Below are 25,834 nucleotides of genomic sequence, written 5' to 3'. Positions count from 1 at the left end.
GTCCGATCTGCACTAGATTTTTGGTGCTTGACTAGTGAGGACTTATGGACGCAGTGGTGTTGTTGTTTAATATTTGACTCAAGTGCGCCCCCTACATAAATCAAACTGGTATATCTCAGTGTTATATCGTCCGATCTGCACCAGAATTTTGATGCTTGACTAGTGAGGACTTATGGACACAGTGGTGTTGTTGTTTAATATTTGACTCAAGTGCGCCCCCTACATAAATCAAACTGTTATATCTCAGTGATATATCGTCCGATCTGGACCAGATTTTTGGTGCTTGACTAGTGAGGACTTATGGACGCAGTGGTGTTGTTGTTTAATATTTCACTCAAGTGCGCCCCCTACATTATTACAATAGATATATATGCGGTCGCAGCTTATGTGAAAGGTTCGGCGAATGCGCATTCCGGGGAACAGGCGCGTGACGGTAGCGTGAGCGTTCTCGATGGCGACCAGGAAGGGTCGCTGCAGTTCCCGCGGTCGCCATGAGGCCGCAGCGGCGCTTCGCTGCGAGGGCCTTCAACGCTGCTTGCAGCTTTAATTTCAGTTTGTCTTTCTTTTTGAACAGCTTCATAACCTGCCAAGTAACGCCACAGACCTGGTGTTGACAGGAGACGATGAAGGAATCTTTGGAGTTGATGCTCAGTTCCTGTTTGCCATAAAACCACTGGACAGAGAGAAACAGCCATCCTACTCTCTGCAGGTCAAATGTTGCCTTCCCTTCTTCATAAAAGACGTCTTTATGACTATTGGTTCACCTCAGAGTCTGATCAGAGTCTCATGGTGAAGTTGCAGATTGACTCCTCTGTCTTTTGGGCCTGCAGGTGTCCTTCAGACCGTCTGATGTCCCTCAGAACATCAGATCTCCGGTGCATCGTCAGAGCTTCACAGTTGAAGTGTTCGTCATCGACAAGAACGACAACGTGCCCGCTTTCATAGAACAGAGCATGAGAGGCAGCGTGCAGCTTGGGCTTCTCAAAGGTAACATTAAACTTAGAAATGACGTCGTCTGATTTCAATCCACATGGTTTATTTTTGCCAAATCTATTTACCGGTAGTCGAAACGACTGGAAAAATCTGTTTTCTGCACAAATGAAGTGTGAAGTGACTTTGCTGAAAGTTGTTGAGGAAGTAAAAACACAAAATGTTACTTTAAATCAATCTGAACAAAAGCTAAAGTTACACAAACACAAATCTAAATTTCCAAAACTAAAGCTAAATGCTAAAGCCAGCAGGACAGTAGCTAAGAGCTACAAAGTAAATACCACCGAAGAAGGAGCTTAAAGCTAAAGTTAGCTAAAACAGTAGCTAACAGCCAAAACCAAGCAATAAAGTTCAAATAAGCAAAACATTAAATAGATACCAATATTAGCAAATCTGTGGCTAAAAGCTGAAGCCAGCAAAGCAGAAGCTAAAAGCTAAAAATAGCAAAATGTAAAAAGCTGAAAACAGCAAAGCAGATGCTAAAAACTAAAATTAGCCAAACGTTAAATAGAAGCCAGAGTTTGCAAATCCGTGGACAAAATTACAATTAGTGAACATTAACTAAAGGCAAAAACCAAAAATTTAGGTAAATGCTAACTAAATCTAGCAGAACAGTAGCTGAAAGCTAAAATGACCAAAACAGCAGCTAAAATCAGCAAAAGAGTAGTTAAAAGCAACTAGTCAAATTTCAGCTAGAAGGTACAAATTAACTAAGTATGCTGAAAGGGATTTCAAAGAGCACAACATTTCTCAGGGATTTAAAAAAATCCCAGAGCATTTTTGTGGAAAGTAAATAAATAAACAAATGCATGAATAATGGGATGGCACGGTGGAGGAGCTGATCTCTCAGCGAAAAGGTCAATGTTCACATGTCGGCCCGGGACCTTTCTGGGTGGAGTTTGGAGTTTGCATAAATAGATAGATATATATTTGATGAAGGTTTTGAATACCTGAAGACACTTAAGGTATGTTGAAGTATTTAGAAAGGTAGGGAGGCAACTGTAAACAGGAAAACAATGGGGACTTAGTACCAGTATTTTGTGTCGTATTTATCTTGCGATTAAATTGTGTCTCTGTCGTCCGTGTTTGTCTTTCAGGGATCCCGTTCATGCAGGTGGAGGCGCTGGATCGTGACGACCGTAACACCGCCCACGCTGAGCTGCGCTTCAGTCTGATGGAGCAGACACCCAGGATCCCCTCCAGTCAGATGTTCTTCATCAACTCCATCACCGGAGAGGTTTCTCTCACTGATGAAGGTTGGTCCTAACAAAGGACATTATTAGTCATTTATGTATTTCTGGTGTTTATTAGAGACACAAAGATCAGAACAAACAGCTGCCATAAAATAATACACGCCTTACTGTTTCCATAGACAACACATTTCATGCAAGCAAGGAGAAAACCTGAGAGGAACAAAGGTCAAAGACTAAAATTAGTGGGTGTAGAACCAACATCTGGGTTTCATCGTATCCACATGTGAACATTTTGGACGTTTATGTCTTTTATTTACTCTTTTTACTTTGACTCAGGTTGTTTTATTGACTTTTATATTTTTATATTTTCTGCAATCAAACTATTTCTGCATATGTTTAGTTTAATGTCTTCATGTATCTAAACATTCAGCTCGTTCAGACAATGGATGCTGTGAATTATGTTTTTTGCAACTTGCATATTTAAAAAAAAATAAAACTTTAAGTACAAATATTTTTTCCTGGAAATACATTGAGATCTCTATAACTCATGGAAAACGTATACATTTAGATCTACTTTATCAAACTGGCTTCTTTTTGTCTTATAATGCTATTTTAAGCTTTTAGCTACCATTCTGCTAGTTTAGCTTGTAGCCAGCCTTTTGCTATGTTTAGCTTTTACCAGCTTTTTAATACTTTTAACTTCTGGTTAGACTTTTTCTATGTTATTTAGACTTTTTCTAAATTAACTTTTCCTTAGCCATCCGTTACCTTTAAGTTTAAGCTAAGTTTTTAGCCCATTAGACATTTTTAACATCTAGCTACTGTTTTGTTACATTTAGCTTTTATCTAACCTGTTGCTAGATATAGCTTGTAGCTAGCATATTGCTTCTTTTAGCTTTTACTACTCAGTTTAAATTCCTTCAACACATTTCAGTAAAGAGCAGCACGGTGGCACAGTTGGTAGAGCTGTTGCCTCTCAACGAAAAGGATTTAGGTTCAAATCCCGGCCCAGGACATTTCTGGGTGGAGTTTGCATGTTCTCTCTGTGCATGTGTGGATTTTCTCTGGGTACTCCGGTTTCCTCCCACAGACCAAAAACATGCATGCTACGCTGATTGGTAACTCTAAATTGTCCCTAGGTTTGAGTGAGAGAGTGAATGGTTGTTTGTCTCTATGAGTCCCTGTGATGGACTGGAGACATGTCCAGGGTGTACCCCGCCTCTCACACAGTTACTGCTGGATATGGACACCAGTGACCCCCCACTACCCAAAAAGGAAGAAGCGGATAAAAGATGGATGGATGGATGGATGGATGGATGGATGGATGGATGGATGGATGGATGGATGGATGGACAGACTTTTTAGCTGCCCACTGCTCCACCTGGGTGAATCCCAGGTGCGATGGGTTAAATGCAGAAAACTAATTTCACCATTGTACGGGAACATACAATGACAACACATAGCACTTATTATTATTATTATTATTATTATTAATATTGTTATTATTATATGGACATTTCAGTTAAGTCAGCTCTCAGCGTCCTAACTGCATGTTCAGTGAAAAACATGTTTCTCTAATTTTCCTCAGTCTCATATATTTGTGTATAAAATCTGGAAAGCTTACTGTCTTTGATCTCATCCTGCAATAAAACCTCTCAGTCTCTCCTTTTTTTTATCATCGCCATGGAAACATAACCATTATTATGTTTGAAGAGCATTCTTGAATTGTAGTCACGAAGGAGTTTTTCTTTATGAGCATTGCAAATTATTTTTCACAACCTTAAAAGATATTAGTCTGCCAGATCTTATGCCATTTTTCTGTTTTTCTGCACAAACACTTTTTTTTTTTGTGACAGAGTTTTTCTTTTTGATGCTTCATTGACGTCTTGGGCTCTCCATCAATATTTAGTCATGCACCGGCTCTGTATGAAACCATCAGTAATAGATTTCAGAGAAAAGAACGATTTTAAACAATCCTAAAATAATTTAAACAATATATTAAATGCAATGTAAATAATTATTGGTACTCATTAGTTAACCTTTTTAGTGACATGTTTGTGTGTGAATGCTCTCATACAGTGGTGTTCTGTTGCTATTTCTGCAGCTTTGGAGTTCCCCTTTGTTACAGTTTGACAGGAGATGGGTGACTTTCACACTCACTGCTCTCTTTCAGCCCACACTGCTGCTGATTTCCACGCAGCAAGAAGCGCTGAAAATTGCCTCCTTGATTTTCTGCCGCACCTTCAGACCAGCTGAAACCAGTTATGATTGCCTCTTCAGTCAGCTTTACAAGAAATTTCTCTTCTTTTTAGACGTTCCTTATAGTGGTGTTTTTAATCAACCTCTTTGATATATCACACGTTACGCAATAAAACATAGGACACAAAAAAAATGTAGATACCTTTTTACTTCGTCCTCCATGATAGGTGAATAATACTGTTACTATAACCTTCTGTTAGCAAAACATTTCATTAAATGGGGGTTGGATTTTAATTAAAATCTTAACAGCTGATTAACTTTAAGTTTTATTAATTAACTTTAACTTTTGTAAATTTTCTGCTCTTGCTCAAGGCAGGCCTATTCTCCTCTTCCTCCTGCTTTTACTCTCTTTGCTTCGGAGCTCCTTGTACACATCTTCCGAACAAATAATACTTTTATGGATCTGGTGAGCTGGACTTTCAACGCAATCGACAAAATTGTTTCAACAACACAACAGAGTCCTGGAGAGCCCTCATGTCCTGTCGAGACTCACGCTGCAGGATACATTAGGGATCTGTGGAGAGTGTAGCAGCTGATGTGTCTTTCAGTTCCGTCTCAGGAGAACGCCAAAGTTGTTTATATAATTGGATTCATGATAGCAGGGTTTCTGCTTTTTGGCATGGGTGGGTCCCTATGTTATCAACTTTTGAAGAAGACATCTGCAGCAGTTTCAGCCATGGCAAAGCTTCAGAGTTTGTGTGAAGGTTTGGTTCGTGCTACGAGTACTCAAAATCAGCTGACTTACAAGCTAAGCCATAAGATGGAAGCAATTTGTGAGAATTGCAGGCCACCCGTGGCTTTTAGGACTCGCCAGCATGTTGGTGTCGACCTTGAAAAAGGCTCATAGCACAGATCAGTGGAATGCCCATAAATCTGTCCATTTTGGATCTGGAAAGTACCAGCAGGGCTTAAGGCTGACTAGAAAAAAAACAGTCTGCCTGAAGAAAATCAACAATTGTGGCTTATCTGAATCTGACTCCCCTGTTGGCCTCGGATGCAGGCCGACTATCAAATTTCTCCTGGGACATGGGTAAACTAAGGAAAAAGCTTCATCTATCGCAAACTCCACCCTCCCGAGAACTTCTGTGCAGGCTTATCAGAACTGCCAGCTGAACAATAACATCATCAGGACTATGGCCTATCTGAGAGTGCTCATGGAGAAATCTCAACATCTTGACATCAAATACATATATAATGTGTTTATAAATGTGTTTGCTGGTAGTTTTTTTGATGTCTCAAATCGTGTCCTGATAGGACAAGATGTGAAGAGATCTTTTTTGTAATACCACTATCCATCCTGGTGGCTCTTTCCTTTTTCTGTCTAAAAGTATTCTGATAAAGAACAAGGGGCTGCGCTATTATAGCAGCAGCAACGTGCACTCCGTCCATCTTTCAGACAACTGTACGAACATACTTTCACTGTATCCTGGTACAATGATAATAAAGCTTATTCTGATAAAGTGGCACTGTATGTGACATGCATTCCTTTTTATTGTTTAAACAGTTATTGGTTGAAAAGTACTCTAAAACAAAAATATTCTTGTTTTCACTGCGACTGCTGCGAGCCCCCCAGGAGCCTCGACTCTGGATCCAGAGATGTGCGGCCGCTATAAGCTCTCAGTGATGGTGAAAGACATGGCTGGAAAGGCAAACGCTTTTTTCACGACTGGCATTGTGACTGTTGAAGTCACTGGAAACACCTGGGCATCACCTGATCCCGTGCGGCTCCAGGAGAACCTCCCGGGTCCTTACCCCATACCCATCTCTCAGGTGAGACGGCACCATTAGCACACACTATGCTGTTTACCCAGTGGCTGTCATTTAAAAATATATACTTTTACTTGTTTCCATAAGCCTGCATATTATTATTTATTTTAACACAGCCACATCTGTGATATTATAAACTCTCCGGAACATTCTGGACTTAATAAAGAAGTGTCATTTTACTAGGCTCTGTTTTTAGAGCCTCTCAAAAGCTTCTAAGTGATCAAAGACTAAATTATTCATGCTGTTTAAATGCCATGAAACCTTTCAGGCTTCCTCCTGACTGAGTCATTTTAACTTCCTGTCTTTCTCACCTTCTAACATGTAAAGTGTTTTTTAAATCATTATTTTAAATCCTTCAGTAAAAATGCAGTTTAAAAACATTTAACATGATAGAGAACAACCAAGTTTGTTGTTGGACAGGGGTTTTATTTACGTTTGAAGACGGTAAGTTTCTTTCAGCTGCTCCCTTCTTCAGCGATCGCCACAGCGAGCGATGTCGCTTGAAAGATTTGGCAATTTGTTTTACACCGGATGCCCTTCCTGACTCAACCTGGGCTCAAACCCTCAACCTCAGGATTACAAGAATGTGACACAGACCACCGAGCTACTGCAGCCCCCATTTACATTTAATGATCGCCACATTATACTCTCAGTTGTTTCTCTTTCAATGGTTTAATAAATATCTTATTGGTAAACTTATCGGCAAGTACATTTATCAATCCATTATCTTTACTCGCTTTTTCCTTTTTGTGTCGCGGGGGTTGCTGGTGCCCATGCCCAACCATCACTTTGTGAGAGACGGGGGACAACCTGAACAGGTCTCCAGTCCATCCCAGGGACACATGGAGACAAACGAGACAAACAACCATTCACCCTCTCTCTCACCTAGGGACAATTTAGAGTTACCAGTCAGTCTAACATGCATGTTTTTGGTCGATGGGAGGAAACCAGAGTAACTGGAGAAAACCCACTCATGCGCAAAGAGAACATGCACACTCCACCCAGAAAGGTCCCCGGACCGGGATTTGAACCCTGGTAACCTGCTCGCTGAGAGGCAGCAGCTGAGAAGCCTTGCTCAAGGGTCCAGAGTGGCGCAAATGAGGGTGGAGACACGTGTGGGTGTTTCACCTTTACCACACACATTTTGATGTTGATGGTACCGGGAGTTGATCCTGCGACTTTCCGATCACAGGCCCATCTTATCTAGCCTCTGCTCCACCCCCCACCCCCCCTAAAAACACTGAAAAAAACAACTCATGCATGAATAGAACATGTAAACTCCACCCAGAAGGGTCCCTGGACTGGGATTTGAGCCCAGGTAACCTGCTTGCTGAGAGGCAGCAGCTCTACCAACTGCACCACCGTGCTGCCCTGCAAGTACATTTATATAATGAATAAATAAAACACAATAAAATAATATAAAGTAAGAAACAATTTTTAGTATAACTTTTTAGAGGAATCTTTAAGGTGGTGCAGAGATTAGAGAAGGTGGGCTTGAGATTGAAAGGTTGCCGGTTCGACTCCCCGGACTGAGAACATCAAAACGGGTAGGTGGGAAAGGTGAAGCACCCACCCACATCTGCCTCCATCCTCGTTTGCCCCACTCTGGGCCCTTGAGCAAGGCTCTTAACTCCCACCATCTACTCCCCTGGGTGCCCTAAATGGCAGCTCTCTGCTCCACACAGAGGGCTGTGGTAGCTCGGTGGTCTGTGGTTGTGTCAGGAAGGGATCCGGCGTAAAAACAATCGCCAAGTCTTCGTGCAAGTTCACTCGCTGTGGCGACCCCTGAAGAAGGGAGCAGCCAAAAGAAGAAAAAAAACTATAGGGAAATCTATAACTCTACCAAAAGCTATATGGGTCTTCATGGTTATTGTGGACTGTCTTTAGACAGACTTGGCTGAATCATATTTGAAGTCCACAGGTAAATAGAAGAATAAATATCTAAAAAAGTTCAATCTGGTCCTCTGGCCATTCAAAAAACAAAACAAAGCAAAAAAATGTAGAAACGTTTCGTCTTTCATCCGAAACACTTCCTCAGTCTGAGGCGCTGTATTCAGCTCAGTCTCTTAAATAGCACCTTCTCAGAGTGGATCAACCAGTTTTGCTGCTGACAACCAAAACCAGCTGCTCACATGCTCAAGAAGGACCATCAGCCTAACAATGGATCATTAACACACTGATGGCTGTTTACTGTTCACAGGGGCTGAGTGATACTAGCAATCACAGCATTGTAAGAGGGGGACAGTTGAACCCGGAGGCCTCCATCCCCGTTTAATGATGGACGATTTATTTTCACAAAGATGGCCTCCTTTACTCCTCTCTCAAACCATCGTTCCTCTCTGTCCAGGATGTGAACATCTTCATCCCTGAAAGAGTGACCGCTGGCCTGGAGATGAGTGTAGACCGCAGAATCCTGGCCTGATTATGTTGAATTTCTGTGCTGGGCCATCCTTTTGGCCAGTGGCTGTTTAGTTTCCCCGATGTAAGACTGATCACAGCCCTCCTGACACTGAACAGCATACACAGTATTACTCTGTTTGTGCCGGGGGACTGGATCTTTGGGATGGACCAGTCTTTAATGTATTTTGGGGTTTAAAAGCCACTGGGACGTTATGTTTAGAAGATAAATGTCTCAGTTTCTCTGATACTCCCTCAACATACGGAATGACCACTGGTCTGGGTCTGGGTTCCTCCTTTTCACCTGATGGCTGACTGGAGTCCTGTTTGGGTTTCTTCTCTGCTTTCAGGAAGGCCCAGTTAGGATATCCACATTGCTCTAGAGCCTGTCTTGTGTGGGATTTCTCCTTCTGCCTGGCTCCTGAGTTAGTGGAGATGCTGTCTGCTCTGTGGTACAGAGTCCTGATGATCTTATACAGGAAAATAGATGTATTTTCTCCTCCTGCATTCCCCCTGTTCAGTTCTTTGAACATGACGCCTGATCAGATTTGTGTTCTGATGAAGGGAACATTTTTAAATAATTTTTCTATAGTTCAGCCACTGGTTAATGTGAATTATGTGTTAAATTTTAGATCCACAGTGGATGAGTCTGTCCCTGCGTGATAAAATCTAAATTTGGCTGCTTGTCTATAAAAATCCCACACCTCCTCCTGAAAAAAAAGGTAATTGTTCTTCTTTTTTTTTAACATCTGCTTGGTAACATTTTTTTTTTTCATTCACTATTGAAAATTGCGAGAGGGGTTTGGAATAAAAAAAGCGATTCAGCCGTCGAATCAAAAGCATTTTGCCAATTGCGATGGCCACGAGGTAGCTCCTTCACAAACCTCCCCCCTCCTCTCGTCTTCCACCTCCCCCACACTCAGCCTCTCATCTCTCCTGTTCTCCATCCTCTTCCACCCACATAAAATGTGTGAAATTACAAGTGTAGGCGCCATTTGAGGATTTTTATAATTTCTCAAAGACGTATTTAAATACAACAAAGATATTTTTTATTTGATGGGTTACCAGCTAAAAGCAAAGTCTGCAATTAATGCACAGCTTTAATTATTTATTGTTCAATATTAATAAATCACATTCTAATCTGAATATAAAGAAGCCTATCTGGAAATACTTGTTTTTTTTATGAAAACTAAATAAAGACAGTAAAAATTTAAGCCTATGTTGTTTCTATTTTGCACTACCTGAAAGGGATTTGGTGACAGTTTTTCCACTCCTAATCTAAATCTCACTATTCAGATTGGGCTGACACTGTGTTTACTCGGGGGAAGCCTCGTTTCGCCCACGCAGAGTAGTCGTCCCGCTGCGCCTCAGTGGGTGTTGAAACTAACTGATGTGATGACACACGCAGTTAGTCGTGTTCAAGGAAACACTCTGCCTCCCGCCTCCCTTGCTGCTGCCTCGTACAAATGGAGCAGATTGGTTCACATCCACTCAGCTGTGACAAATGTCAAAATCAAACTGCTCTTTTATTATTTATTATTTAGTTTTTTCATTGAAACACGTCTGGGCAGCACGGTGGCTCACTTGGCAGAGCTGCAACCTCTTAGCAAAAAGGTTGCCGGATTAAATCCTGGTTTGGGGCCTTTCTGGGTGGATGTAACAGACATTTTTAGCCAAAGCAAAGTATAATTACTGCTTAATACCGTATTTTTCGTACTATAAGGCACATTTAAAATCCTTTAATTTTCTCAAAATCAACAGTGAGCCTTATGTATTAATTCTGGTTGTGCTTATTGACCTCGGTGCAACCTGTGTCAGGTGCGGCCTACAACCCAAGAACAAAAGAAAATATTCTTGTGTTTGACAGCAGAAATAACACTGTTTGTTAGAAACCTTCAGTTTTAAAAAAGAGCTGACGTAATTTACCTAAAGAGCCAGCAAATACAGTTAGCCAATCAGTGTTTGCCCCCCAAAAACGCCTATTCTCCAGAAACGCCCACTTTTGGTCTGCAGAGAACCCCTTCTCAAAAATACAGTAATTCTACAGCGACATGAAATCATCTCCTTACTGAAATTCAAACCAATAAAACTGCCTTTTTATCAGAATTCCTTCATCCTTGAACGTTAATTTCAGTCTGATATCTATTATATGTTTCTGATTGTCTCAAACTTTGACTACATAATGCAATCAGCAAACGACTTGAACTCAGCATTTGACTGTGGGTGAGAAACCTCAGTGAATGAATGAGTCAAGCCTCTTAACAGCACAGAGCCATTCGATTGAAACGCTTTAATTCATTGTAAAAGTATTTTCATTTCACCACAGCCTCATGATCATCAACTTGGTGCTTCAGCTAACAATAATCTACAAATGTGGTCTCTTGTTGCAAATGCCAATAATTAAAACAAATAACTAAAACGTCATGTTATTTACTGATAAAATGACCATGTTATAAGGAAAGAGTTCCTTTGAAGCCAAAATAAAATTGGATATTTAGGCTCTGATAACTAATGGTGGTATCTCACTGAGCTGGTGGACTTGTGGCTGTTTTACAAAACTCTGCAAGCAGAGTGGTCTCATTTTAAAAGGCTGGTTTGAAATGGCTTTTTGACAATAATCACTTATCATTAGCTTAGTGTTTAGACCTGTATATTTACCATGGATGTTGTCTTTCAGGGCAGAGCTCTTATGCAGAAGTCAAAATACTGTACAGCTCTAGGGCTCCTGAGATGGTTTGGAGACACCATGACACAATTCAGGTGGTTTCCAGACAGGTTATAGTTGCCCACGACAACACCGTGACGATTTGAGGAGAAAAGTTGTCGTACCGTTTTTTTTACATGCTCAGAACCCAACAGAAAATGCTGTGCACGTCTACAATTCCCACAAGGATGTTTTGAACCACCACAAATGTTGCAAGATATTCAGGAGATGGCATTAACGTTGAAGTCTCCAGAATGTCTCAGGAGTTCAGTGTAATGAAAGATTGCTTCTACCAGAGAGGTGCACGCTTAAACAGCTCACAAAACTATGTTGAAAACTTGAGCAAAAATCTCCCTGAAACTAAAAGTTTTTTCAAGTGGACAATTGGACGATTGGACAACTGGACAATTGGACAATTGGACGGTGAATCAGAGATGGCCGCGCTCAGAGCAGTTGCAGCTTCACAGGCTCCTGGTACTATCCCAGTTTTTAGAAGTTTTGATATTGGCTCTGTGCCTGACTCCGCACGATTTATGCCTGTGAACTATAGCCGAACCGAACTGATGAGAATAGGAGCGGATTTGCCACGAAATATAGCAGAAATCAGCAACAAACTCAAAACTACGCTTGGCAGAATGCAGATCTTAAAGTCATCTACCTGGAAGCTGCAGCAGAGGCGTTCCAGTGGGCAGAAGAGGAAGCGCTGCTCCCACCTTAAGAGGAGAGGGTGCCGGGCGGGGGTTATGGTGAGGCTACAAGCTAACGCAAAAGCCAGAAAACTCCGGATGCCGTCTCTCTTTCTGTCGAATGTCCGCTCGTTGGACAACAAGATGGATTTGCTTTTTATTTTATTTTATTTTATTTTATGGGACCCTGTGTACATAATTTCGCTCCACCACATGTACCACATGAGGTGCAAATGACAATAAAGAATCTCTGACTCTCTGACATTTACCCGCATTTCCATGTGACCTGCAGTTTGTATCTTTTTTATATTTAAAGCATTTGTAGCATTTTGCTCCAGTGTTTGCTCGAGATCCAACACAACTTTAACATTACTAATGCACCGTGGTCATCTGCTCATTAAAAAGCAACAAGTTGGATTTAATCTACAGCACCCTACCTTCCCCCTTCCTTTCTACACTGCCTGACCAAAAAAATAGTTGCCACCAAAAAAAAAAAGGTCACACACTTAATATTTTGTTGGACCACCTTCAGGTTTGATTGTGGCATGCATTTGCTGTGGCATTGTTTCAATAAGCTTCTGCAATGTCACAAGATCTATTTCCATTATCATTAATTTTTCATCAAGATCTTGCATTGATGACTAGGCACTAGGCATGATGGGTGCATCACTTCACCTGCCTCTCTTCTTACCCTGATTTGCCCCTCACTCTGGAACAAGTAAATCTGGACTCATCAGATCACATGACCGTCTTCCATTGCTCTAGAGTCCAATCTTTATGCTTCCTAGCAAACTGAAGCCTTTTTTACAGTTAGCCTCGCTGATTAGTGGTTTTCTTAAGGCTACACATCTGTTCAGACCCGATCCCTTGAGTTCCCTTCACATTGTGTGGAAATGCTCTTACTTTCACTATTAAACAAAGCCCTGAGTGCTACTGTTGTTTTCTTCCATTTGATTCCACCGAACGTTTAAGTGATCGCTGATCACGAACATTCAGGATTTTTTTCCGGACACATTTCTTCCTGGAAGACGATGGGTCCCCACTATCCTTCCAGTTTTTAATAATGCATTGAACAGTTCTTAACCCAATTTTAGTAGTTTCTTCAATCTCCTTAGATGTTTTCTCTGCTTGATGCCAATGATTTGACCCTTCTCAAACAGAATGACATCTTTTCCACGACCAAGCGACGTGTCTTTATGGTTGTTTAAGAAATGAGAAGCAACTCATTGCACCAGTTGAGGTTAAATAACTTGTTGCCAGATGAAAGATAATTGCCCATGCAGTAATTATCCAATAGGAGGCTCGTACATATTTTCTTAGGTAAATCCAGGTGGCAACTGTTTTTTGGCCAGGCAGTGTACTTTAATACCTAAAATGAGCATGTTGTTAACCCAAAGACAGAAAAAATTCCTCTAACTTCCTCAAGTTAGTCAATATTTTATTTATCACTACATATCTTTAACGTAAATGCTGAAATTGTGAATTTTACCTGTGATTGTTTTCAATAGCATCTTGATTTATTATTGTTTTAAAGCTTATTGCAATAATAAATCAACCATCTTTTAATTTCCTAATTGTCATTCTGGAAGAGCCTTTTTTTCTTTGTTGAGTGAGTAATTGAAAATGACTAATTTTGCAGTTTGATGCTCGGCATTGCACTGATTTCTGTATTTCTCAGCGCTTGTGCACAGACATGATCTGAGCGAAGCAGCTGAAGAACAAGGCCTCAAAGATGCTCTGCTAAGTTAGACTGACTATGGCAAAACAGGCAAGCTTTTAGCTGTTTTTCTATGTAGAAGAAAGGACTTGATTGTCATCATATTCATGTAAAAATAAATTATTGCTATCTCCATATCAACACTGAGTAATAAAGGGCAAACTTAAGGCAATAAAATAAAATAAAACAAAAGTAAAGTATCCACAGTGCTTATGCACTGAGAGGCAGCCAGATTTGTGTATACGTGTATGTAATAGCCCTGCTGTTGTGCAGCAACATCCAAAACAAAGGAGGAGTGTGTGACAGTGAGTTGAGGAGACGCATGTGCCCGGAGTGTGCAGCAGCTGGGCCACGTCTGAGCCCGGTCCTTCTTGGGTGCTGTTTGATGGGAGCTTTTTCAGCCAGTCTGCAATCCTGCACAGCCTGATGTCAGGGGCTGTAAAGCAGAGTGGAAAATCCCTCTGTAGTCTGTGTTGTTAGTTTTGGCTACGCTCTGTTTCTCATCATCGTCACTGCATTAAGCTGGACTCCTGCCGTATAAACAAACCGTAGCTCAGCTTTACTTTACCTCGAGCCTGCAGTTACAAATCGTTCAAGATTCATAGTGACCTGCTAATAAATTGCCCTGTATGTATACTGCTGTATTCATTAAAATCCTTTTTATATGTGCGTGTATGTGTGTGTGTTCGCTGAATCAGGTCAAATGGAGTGGGAGTCAAGCTGTGTACAGTCTGGATGGAGAGTTTCCGGAGATGCTCTTCACCATCAGCAGAGAAGGAGTCATTTATCTCAACGCACCTCTGGACAGAGAGACACAAGACCAGGTCTGCAGCAGCCCTAAAGTCTAAACATTTTTAGCCTAGAATCAAATATAATCCTTAAAATGCCTTCAAGAATAAGACTTGCAGGTTTTTGTTGAAGGACTCTGATACATATTCCTCCCACAAAGCTGAACACTAAGCCCACTTCTATTTTTAAAACTAGCAGATACCGTGATGGAAACACACCTGAAGGGTGCAGCTTTGTTCCTTGAACACGTCTTGCCTGTGGCAGAGGATTATTGTGTTATGACATGGATTGTATGTGAGAACGGCTCGATTCAAATTGTATTCTTCTGATGAAGGATGTTCATGTGTGTTGAAATGACACATTAAAGCCCATTTGGTTGCATTTGACTCGTCAGTTCTGCTCATAATTTAAGCTCCAGAGAGCTTTGAATGGGTCAGTGAACAGTACAATCTGGCACAAATGGCCAAAGAACAGCACAGAATAAGCTACAGTGGATTGTTAAAATAAATGCTTAACACACTGCATTTTTTTTATTTTGGCCTCTGCAGTGATCTTTAACAGAGAACAGAACATTTTATATTGGTTTGTGAGTTTAGTCTATTTTTAGTGGGGAAAAAAACAAGATGGAAGTACCTCTGCTCTTTAGGTCTTGCATGTGCAAACGTGCCAATAAAAACCTTTTGCAATTCTCCAACCATGAATCTTCAAAAATCTAACATGTTTGAGTACAACTACAGCGGTTTGTTGATGATGACGTTGCTGCAGTGTTTTTATGTTGAAGGCTTTGTGCCAGAAGTTTAAAATAATGAACAGAGAAATGTCAGTCCATCCGTTCGTTTATTTCACCCATCCTTGAATTTCCTGTTGCCCATCCGTGGTCAAGTCATAGAAGCAACAGGTCCAGGAGGGAAACCCAGACATCCCTCTCCACAGCAACACTCTCCTACTCCTCCTAAACTCTTTCCCAGGCCAGAAAAGATAAATAACCCCTCCAGAAACTTCTTGATCTGCCTGGAGGTTTTTTCCCAGTGGGATGTACCTGGAAAACTTTCAGAGGGAGGCACCATCTTCTATGTCCAATCAGATACACCACAATTGGTTCATTTCAGTGCTGTGGAGCAGTGGCTCTACTTTGGGCTCCTCGTGGATGATGGTGCTCCCCACCTTATCTCCAAGGCTGAGCCTGGCCACCCTATTCACAAAGTCCATTTCAGCCTCTTGTTTCCAGGAGCTTCTTGTTTCTGCCATGATCCATGAACTCATGACCAAAGGTGAGGGTTGGAATGTAGAGTAAATCAAGAAATTTGGTTTTCAGCTCCGCTCCTTCACCATGAAAAACTGATACAACACCCTCAGTAGTGCAGTTGAGGCTCCCAACCATCAATCCTACCATCATTTGTGTAGAAGAATCCAAGATCCCTGAACCCCTTCATTTAATGCAGATTCATCCACAATCTGGATAAAGGGTTCCATTTTCTTTCACCATTCTGAACAATAGCTTCAGAATCAGAAGAGCCGACTTTCATCCCAGCCACTTCCCACCTTGCAGCAAACAACTCCAGCACACGCTGAAGGTCATTCATTCAACCTTTATTGATACAGGTTAGTCTCATTGTAAAGTTTGCAGATGATACAGCAGTGATGGGATGCATCACAAACAACGAGTCCAGCTACAGGCAGGAGGTGGAACACCTGGAGAGCTGGTGCAGGAAGAACAACCTTCACATCAATGTAAAGAAGACAAAGGAGATGGTCGTGGACTTAAGAAGGAATAAACACACATACCCCCCCCAGAATATAGGAGGCTCTGTGGTGGAAGTGGTCTCCAGCTACAAGTACTTGGGGGTGCAACTGAATGACAACCTCATCTGGGGCAACAACACCACCAACCTGATTAAGAAAGCTCATCAGAGACTCTACTTCCTCAGACGGCTGAGACGAGCTGGTCTGGGAAGCTCAGTCCTCACCTCCTTCTACAGGTGTGCAGTGGAGAGCACCCTGTGCTCCAGCATCAACATGTGGCATGGAGGCTGCACAGCTGCAGAAAGAAAAGCTTTGCAGAGAGTGGTGAAGGCTGCACAGAAGTCTGTTGAGTCAGTCTCCCCACCATCACAGACATCTACACCTCCAGATGTGGGAAGAGGACCACCTGCATCATGAAGGACCCCACTCACCCAGCACACACACTTTTTGCCCCGCTCCCCTCAGGGAAGAAGTTGAGGAGCATTAAGTGTAGAACCACTAGACTGAGGAACAGCTTCTACCCTGAGGCTGTTAGACTCATGAATCTCTAACCAGAATAATCACTGTGAAAAAAATCACATCATGAAGCTGCTGATTTGCTTCATGTTGCTGCTGATCTGTTTCATGTTGAGGTGTTCATTCTTGCTCTTCTGCTCACACAGACTCATGTTCGTTCTGCTATTCGGTGTATTGTTTTTGTACTACTAGTGCTTAGTGTATTTTTAGTTATTGTTTTTCTTAGTTCATATCTTGGATCTTGTTGGTTTTTCTTTTACATTTTATATTTTTGTTGGATGTAACTGGGACCCTGTGTACACAATTTTGTTCCACCACATGTGGTGCGTATGACAAATAAAAAACCTTGAATCCTTCTTAGTCTCACTGAGTCATGGTTCAAAAAGGCCAATAGAACCCCATCATCTGCAAAACCTAAAGACAACACTGAGGTTTCCAAACCTGACACCTTCCTCTCCACAGCTACACCCTGAGAACAACGAATACTATTTACAGGATTGGAGGCAGAGGGCAGTTTTTGTAGCGTCCAACCAGCTCATTGAAGATGCAGCTGTTGCTTCAGGGATCAGAAGCAACTCCAGCACCTCATACTCCCACAACACCTCTAACAGAATGCCACAGGAAACACTGTCAAAAACCTTCTCCAAATCCACAAAACGTATGTAGATAGGAGGTCAAATTGCCATGACCCCTGTAGCAACTCCACAAGGGTGAAGATCTGGTCCTGTGGTCCACAACCTGAACAAAAGCATCACTTTCCTCCTGAGTCCAAAATTGAACAATTACTCTGAGCTTGCTGTCTATTTCTGACTGAAAGTGACATTAACTACACCTGTTTGACATTATTCCTTTGTTTTCAAAGTATGAATTCAATTAAATGTTGTGCTTTTTTCCTTCGTCAGTTCCATATTAGTATTGTGGTTGAGCGCCCAGATGGCAGACAGATCGCCAAGCCAGTGGAGCTGAGAGTGATGGTGGGCGACGCCAACGACAACAGACCCACCTTTCCACAAGCACAGTACCACACTGTGGTGAAGGAGCTGGCAGCTCGAGGTAACACGCAGCTTTTATCAAGGATACTGTCAAACGGTTGTGTTCATATGAAACTTTGCTCATCAGTGACTTCAAATTCAGAGCAGAGGCAGAAACCTATTAAAATTTAAATAAAAATAAAATTATGTCAGGGACATTTTATTCAAAATGTGTGTTTATGTGTGAAAAAATTTAAAGCATCTTCAGTAAAACAATGGTAATCATTTTTTTGAAGAGGGGATTAAAAAAAGATGTCAGGTGGCAGAGAGGGAAGATCATGACCTGCTGCAGGAGGGAGCTTCTTCCTGCACCTGTGGGCTGCACACAGGTGCAACAAGTGCTAAATAATTCAAAATAATTTATTTTAAATAAACAATCCATGCCGCTTGTGTGGCTCACCCATCCATCAGCCACTTGTGTCATGTTCAGTCTTACTTTGAAAAACTGTGAAAGAGCGAGTCCGCAAAAGTCGAACCGCGAAGTAGCGAGGGACTACTGTACAGATTTTAAACAAAATATTACATTTCAGGAAGAATGATGTGTTTTTGTAACTGGACAAGACCACAACTGGTCCTAAAACACACCAGAATCACTGAACCTTTCACAAAGTGAACTCCAGATAGTCCAACTCTTGTTTAAATAATGTTGGCTTCAGAAAATGTATAATTCAATTCAGTTTATTTATATAGCGCCAAGTCAGAACAGTAGTTGTCTCACGGGCACTGAACAAAAACATTCACATACATTATAAATGACAATTAGTAAAAGTTATCTATCTAATGAAGCAACAGATTGTGTTGAATCTTCACTTTGTTAGTCTCCCATCCTGAGCAAGCACAAAGGGAACAGTGGAAAGGAAAAACTCCCTTTTAACAAAAAGAAACCTCCAGCAGAACCAGGCTCGGGATGAGCGGCCAGCTGCTTCGACCGGCTGGCTTTGAGAGGAACGGGAAGGAGGAACAGATACACAATGGCAGGTCCAGGTGTACTTTCTATAGGAGGAAAAACAAAAACACGTTAAGATGGAAATAATTACAGATACAAACAGGTGGAGTAGAGGAAGTAAAGACAGCAGCAGAGTGAGGACTTGTGGTCAGTTTGTCCTTCAGCAGTGTAAGCCTATAGCAGCATTGCTATGGAATAATAGCTCAGGAAACCCAAGCCAACCCTAACTATAGAATTTAGCAAAAATGAAAGTCTTGAGCCCAGTCTTAAAACTGGACAATGTGTCAGCCTCACGGACAGAAACTGGAAGTTGGTTCCACAAGAGAGGAGCCTGATAACTGAGAGATCTTCATCCCTTTCTGCTTTTGGAAACTATAGGAACCACAAGTAAGCCTGTAGTCTGAGATCAAAGTGCTCTGTTGGGAAAATATGGAACAATACAATTTGTACTATAAGCTGGAGCTAGGTTGTTGAGAACTTTGTAGGTTAGAAGTAAGACTTTGAATTCTATTCTGGATTTGACGTGGAGCCAATGGAGAGAAGCTAAAACTGGAGAGATATGATCTCTGCTACTAACTCTCATTAAGACTCTGGCTGCAGCATTTCAGATTAACTGAAGACTTTTTAAAGAAGTATTTGGACACCCAGATAATAAGCCATTGTAATAGTCCAGTCTAGACATCCAAAAATCACTGTGGATACATAACAAAAAATAAGCAAAATAGTTGAGATCTTACATTAGAGCCGACATGATTCTGTTAACGCTGCACTGGTGGAGTCACTTCTAAAAACGATGAACAAACAACAAACGTCGCTGTTTTCATCCACAAAGACATTAAAAACTTAAAATTTAAACTGACATAAAACTTAAAAAGAAGAAAAGTATAGATCCAAATTACAGTAAGTGTACCTTTTTAATGGGGTTACAAGCGCCTTATAAATAGTTTATTTTCGACTTTGTACAACTTTTATGAAGCATTTGTAACACCGTTAAGGAACACCGTTGTCCCTCGCTCATCCTCTTGAGGATGCAGACGGCGGGTTGTGGCACTCCAGGTCTCAGCAGAAAAGGTGCTTTAAAACTATTTGATTTTGGGAAATGAATTAGGCTGGACAATCTGCTAATCTGGAGAGACTAATACATGATAAACTTATTCTTATAGTCTTGCTTTATTTAATTCATCCATAACATAAAAGTCTACAAAGAGAAAATAGTTCAGATTTATTGACTTTTGTTACAACATTTAAGAAAATCTGCTTCAAAAAAATAACAGTAGTTTATGTCAATTAAAATAAAAATTAAAAATACAGTTTTGCTTCTTAAAATAATCCCACAGCAGATCCATTAGAGCTTTTCATCTCAGGGTTTAAATTTATTTATTTATTTATTGTTCTTCTGGTGTTTATTTCCACAGGGACAGAAATTCTGACAGTTCAGGCAGCTGACAACGACGATCCAAAGACAGACAACGTAAGGATCTTTTACCGTTTAGTTGGACAGATTCCAGAGAGTCCTCGTGCCCTTTTCAGAGTGGACCGGGACTCGGGCGTCATCTCTGTCCAGGCGGACAGCATGGAGGGGACAGCCCCCCAGTACACCCTGACCATCACCGCCGAGGACGCCAAAGGTGAAAACAAATCACATCCTTCAGTTTAGTTTGAGCTTATTACCACAAAATGCAAGTCTTGCTTTGTTTATTCTTCCAGAACAAGAATATCAATCAGAAAAACTTCAAATTAATAATAACTAATGTATTTGCATGCTCATCAAAATCTGTTTGCAAATAAAAATAAATCTTTCAGGTCATGTCTAAATGGAATTGCTAATGATTTTTTTTTTCTATTTTATTTGTAAGAATATTTATTTGAACTCATGTAAAACTCATGTATAGCTAATAATGTGGGAAATATTGACAGTACATAACACATATATAATTTTTTTTTTTTCTAAAGGAGGGTCAACTTTACCAAAAATGACTAAATTCAGAGCTCAACGCATGAATAAAAAACATAATTTAAAAGAACAAACATTTATATTTACCTACAAAGCTTTGGTCAAGCATCCAAAGTGAATATTTTTAAATATATTTATATTCCTGGGGTATCTATTTCTTAAAATTAATTTTACACAGTTGTACGGGTCAGAAACGATTACAAATATCCCTGTGATGTTCTATTTGATTTTGTTTAAAACAAGCTCCAATAATTATTTGTTCACTGTGACAATTCCATTTATTTAAACCTAAACTCTAGAATAATAGTGAATAATAATATTTTTTCAAGTATAAAAATCAATTTGTTAAAATAAATAAACACATTGATCTCCAAAGTTATTTTACTGTCTTAAAATAAAAAAGTTCTGTTTCTGATGCGCCATCTGTGAAGGTATATGTGGCTTTCCAGTATTTTGTATTCCTGCTTCATATGGATTTAACTTCCATAAAATAATAAATACTTATTAGGGATGCACCAATACCACTTTTTTTTTTTTTTTCAAACTGAGCACATGTACTTACATTTGAGTACACGCTGATACTAAGAAATATGAGTACTAATAAATGACATCACACTTTTTATATTTAATAGAGCCTGAAATTACAAATGTACTTCTATCTAACAAATGATTTGTATGTTGAAAGTAATTATTTTGAACACGTTTTTCTCTTAAATGAACACTCACTTTTTGCTTTCAGCATAACAGAAGCAACAATTTTGTCCAGTAGTTTAAAAAAAAAAAAACTTAAATATTTGCAACAGAGATAAATTGATGGACAGAGTTTCATCACTCACCTCTCTGAAGGTTGCACTTATAGATTCTGGCCGAGAATTAATTTAGTGCCTTTCTCTGAGACAATGTTGCAGCTCCTGTTCATTAAGCAGCTCGTTAAGCAGCTTTTTAGGCTCATCAATGACCCGTGGTGGGGAAACTCTGATAACCTGTCAGTTTTAGCTGTATCCACACTTCCCATTTCATCCCATGTCCTCAGAATGGTGTAAACTGATGGTGTGGGCCCGCCTGGTGGGTCGATAGCTCTTTCATCGCACTCGTGCTTTTCAAAAATGTCCATTTTCACCTTTGAATTAGCTCCGTACTGCTTAGTATTATTATTCTGGTGGGTTTTGTCTTCAGTTAGCAAACAACTTTATGGTGCATCAGCAACAACTGGTAAGGAGTGTTTTTCAGGACAGCCACCTAAAAAAATATATAGCAATAATAATAATGATAATGATAATAAGAAGAAAAGGACGAGGAAGGTAAATATAATGAATGGATGGATGGAAACATGCATACACAAGTATCAAAACCAATGGCCATACTGGTATCAGCGCATCCCTAGTATCTAAATTGAGGAAGATTATAAAAATGTTCTACCTTTAATTTAATTGCAATCAGGTAAAATTTGAAAAAGCAAATCATTCTTTTAAGGACCATTACAATAAAAACAGCAGCTGTTGCAACAACCAGATGACATTAGCTTCATCAGCTGGTATAAGTAAATTATTGTCATGTTTGGGTCAAATGGACGTTGAACGTGGCCTCTGGGGCAGGAGATGATGTCCTCTCTGTGACTCAGAGACCCGGGGTGTGATGGAAGCGTGTGAAGCGTTGACCCTGAGTCACTAACAGAAGCTGTGATGATGTCCCTGGCAGGTCTGAACAGTTCCTGCACAGTGGTTGTGACGGTGCAGGATGAAAACAACAACCCACCAGTTTTCTCCCAACATGAGGTATTACAGCACACGCTGCAACACAAACACCGCCAGACAGAGGCATTAAGACTATCCTGTCCGCTCTGATTCTTCTGAGGGTTTAATAGGACAGGATAAACAACATCATGATGAGTAGCTGCTTGACTGTGTGAACGCATCTTGATTATTGCTGATTTAATGTTGGTGAGCAACAAAATACAGTCACTCATCTCCATCCTAGTGTTTATATGTACTTTTAAATAAAAAGTGTTTGCAGGATTTAACCTTATAAAGTTTTTGTTTATGGGTTTCCATTCATTCTTTTGTTACGGTGTGACTACTGTAAAAAATAAGCAAATAAAAATCAAGAAAAAAATCAGTGCGATATTAGGAACTAAAATGTCAGACATTATAAGTCTTCCGATTTATTGTTTTCCTGGTTATAGTTTCTTCTGGACTGTGTACTTGAGCATACTTTCAGTTATTTCAGCTTGTTGGGGACATTAGGACTACAACTTTTATTTTATGTAACTTTAACACTTTATAAAAAAACCTACCTTTATTTACAATTGTATTATTGAAATACATGAACATCTCTTCAAAACGTGCTCTTTAAAATCTACTTTGGCATATTGGTTCCATTTATGTCTCCTTATGCTTTCTCGTCTTTCACCATCTAATACTTTTTTGTGTTTTTGGATATTTTTGTCCCTCGTCACGGAGTGAAGAGAGGGAAATGGAAATATTTTATCTGCAATCTGCATCTGGATATTATAGCAAATTGGGTTGCCACATCAAAATCCAAGATGGCTGCCTCCATATATTTATATATACAGTATATATGTAAAACAACCACCCCAATCATTTGAGAAAATTATGCTTTCTCATTTTTTATACTGTTTAAAAGTATAGTTTCTTCAAGTGATTGGGTTGACACAAGATTAACCTGTGGTGGCCAAGGCCCCCATTGGCTACCCCCTAGTTCCACCATTGCACCTGGTCGTGAATAACATTGCTCACTCCACTCGCCAAGATCTGTCTCACTACGCTGCCTTGGACAAGAAAAAATAACTAAATAAACCACCTCTATTATTTTATACACACCTACCCATTTGAATATCTTGCTACAAAAACATTAAAGTTTACTTGCATTCCCTGTTGACTTCCTGTCTAGAAAAACACTCACTATTAAAGTCCATCAGTGACCTGCGGCATGTTTTATTATGTCTTCTTTTTAATTTATTGGGTTTCATCATTTGTCTTTTCTGTTGATTTTATTCATTTTGTTTTTCCTTATAGCTTCTTACGTCTCCATTTGTGCCTGTTTTGTCTTTATTTGACTCCATATTTTTGTCTTTTCATGCCTCATTATGATTCCTTTTTGTATTTTTTGTCTCCATTTGAGTTTTTTCTGTTTTTACATCTTTCTGCATTTTTATCCTAATGTTCCTTTTGTCTCGTCTTCTTTAAACTCTTTTCCATGACCGGTACTTTGACATTGAAAGTTCAGCTGTGATTCAACACACACTCACATTTTTAAGCAGCATTTTCACAGAAAATGCTAATTTTTCCAGTTCATGTTGTGTTTAATTATCATCCGCAGTCATAAAAATATCATGTGCAGCACTTTTATTCACCGCATTGTAATCTCACTGCTGTAGTCCAAACCGAGCTTTAAATCGAGCTGTGGTTTCCTATTTTGATGAAAACGTTTTTAAAAAAGAGGCTTTTAAAGAAATTCTCTTCACTTCTACCTACATAGACTGCATATTAAAAACTCACGAGGGTATGAAACGATGTGGGAGAGCTGTCGTACTGCGATAATTGGGCAGTCTTTAGCTGCTCTGTCACTCCAAAGCGACACTAAAAGCCTGCAAAGATTTTTGAAGCTATAAAGATTTTTTAAGCAGGGAGAACAAATAGGACTAAAATTTCAAAAAGAACATTGTAGAAATCAAGCAGTAAATATTCAGACTACTGACTGAGCCAAACATTTTAACAAGTGAAACTCTCAAACTATGCTAATCAGAGTCTAAAAATATCAATTTAAAATTTTGGTTCCACTGATAGAAGTGTGCTAATTACATGTTAGGCCTCTGACTAATCTGCAACTGTTAGGGACTCGTTAAGAGGCAGAGAATTCACAGAAAATATGTAAATTTTTCTTGTGGAGTTTCACTAAAATGATTTACAGTGAACCGAACCGCAAACAAGTTGAAATATTTGTATGATGGTCCGGCAAATGGAGATATCATGATCTGTTATGAGAGTCAGCAGACACAACGAACTCAGAGGTAAAATAAAGAAAACGGATTTATTAATAAAATAAAATATCTCTGCAGTTAAATCCTGGCTTAATAAAATCATAATTTCATTGCATATTCAAAATGGTGCAATTTACAGCCTTTTGTCCAATTAAATGTATTTTTCAACCAACTTTGAATGCTGCTTTTCACGCAGCTAAAACCGATGAACACTTGTTCAGATAATGGTTACCACAGCTGCACTCGTACACACAAACACAGAGGTGGAAAAAGCTCTTGAGCAAGTCACGCCTGAGGAGAGCAGCTTTTTCCATGGCAATGCAAAGGCAGCGCTGTGGTGGTGGTGAAGGGGAGTGTGTGTGTGTGTGTGTGGAGGGGGGAGATGTGGGAGGCGAGTGGTGACAGGACTGGGTTCAACAATGCTGAGGATGGGGCAGCCAGATCACAGGCACGGCTGCTTCACTGGAGGACATCTGTGAGTGGCAGATTAAACGGCTGTCTAAACACACAGGTTGGTGAATAAAGGTCACGTCGCACCAGGAGGGCAGGAGGCGCGAAAACAGACCCTCACATGCGCTCACATTTTATCACAAGAGAAAACTGGGCAGGCGTCCACATAAATACCATGAGAACTGCTGGAGCTGGAGCTAAAAACTAAATATTTGTCACCTGCTACAGAAGATGAAAGGGAGATAATGTTTTTGCCCGTCTGTCTGTCTGGTTTGTCTGTACCGTTAGCCAATTACAGTATACAATAGTCCCTCGCTACTTCTCGGTTCGTTTATCGCGGACTCGCTCTATCGCGTTTTTTTCTAAATAAGATTGGACATGACACACAGTTGGCTGATTGATGGATGAGCTGCATGATCGGCATGGATTTTTTAATTTTAAATAAATTATTTTAAATTATTTAGCACCTCCTGCACCTTTGTGCAGCCCATGCTAGAGGATAAACTTCCCGCTGCAGCTGATCAGCTGTTCACCAGGCAGAGCAGAGAAGTGGGCGTGGCCAAGAACACTTGCAAGTGACAAAGAGCAGAGGAGGCAGGGAGATGAAATCATGACATTCTGTGACATTTAAGAGTTTAGAAACATTGTTTAGAATATTTGCAAGATTATATATATATATATATATATTTATT

The 25,834-nt window shown here is 40.2% G+C and overlaps 1 protein-coding gene across 1 annotated transcript in view; it reads left to right on the top strand.

Moving 5' to 3' along the window:
• cdh16 (cadherin 16, KSP-cadherin) overlaps positions 1–25,834 on the top strand; it is a 52,334-nt gene that overhangs the window by 12,494 nt on the left and 14,006 nt on the right. Inside the window, exons 3-10 of the mRNA XM_037696461.1 lie at positions 575–709; positions 831–987; positions 2,088–2,246; positions 6,016–6,212; positions 14,412–14,537; positions 17,664–17,814; positions 20,154–20,366; positions 22,391–22,467. Of these exons, the coding sequence (XP_037552389.1) occupies positions 575–709; positions 831–987; positions 2,088–2,246; positions 6,016–6,212; positions 14,412–14,537; positions 17,664–17,814; positions 20,154–20,366; positions 22,391–22,467 (1,215 nt within the window). The remainder of the gene's footprint in view (positions 1–574; positions 710–830; positions 988–2,087; positions 2,247–6,015; positions 6,213–14,411; positions 14,538–17,663; positions 17,815–20,153; positions 20,367–22,390; positions 22,468–25,834) is intronic.

Source organism: Nematolebias whitei, chromosome 2 (genome assembly GCF_014905685.2).
Source record: "Nematolebias whitei isolate Nwh7 chromosome 2, NemWhi1, whole genome shotgun sequence".
NCBI classification, from domain to species: Eukaryota; Metazoa; Chordata; class Actinopteri; order Cyprinodontiformes; family Rivulidae; genus Nematolebias; species Nematolebias whitei.
This window is presented reverse-complemented; position numbering and strand designations above follow the sequence as displayed.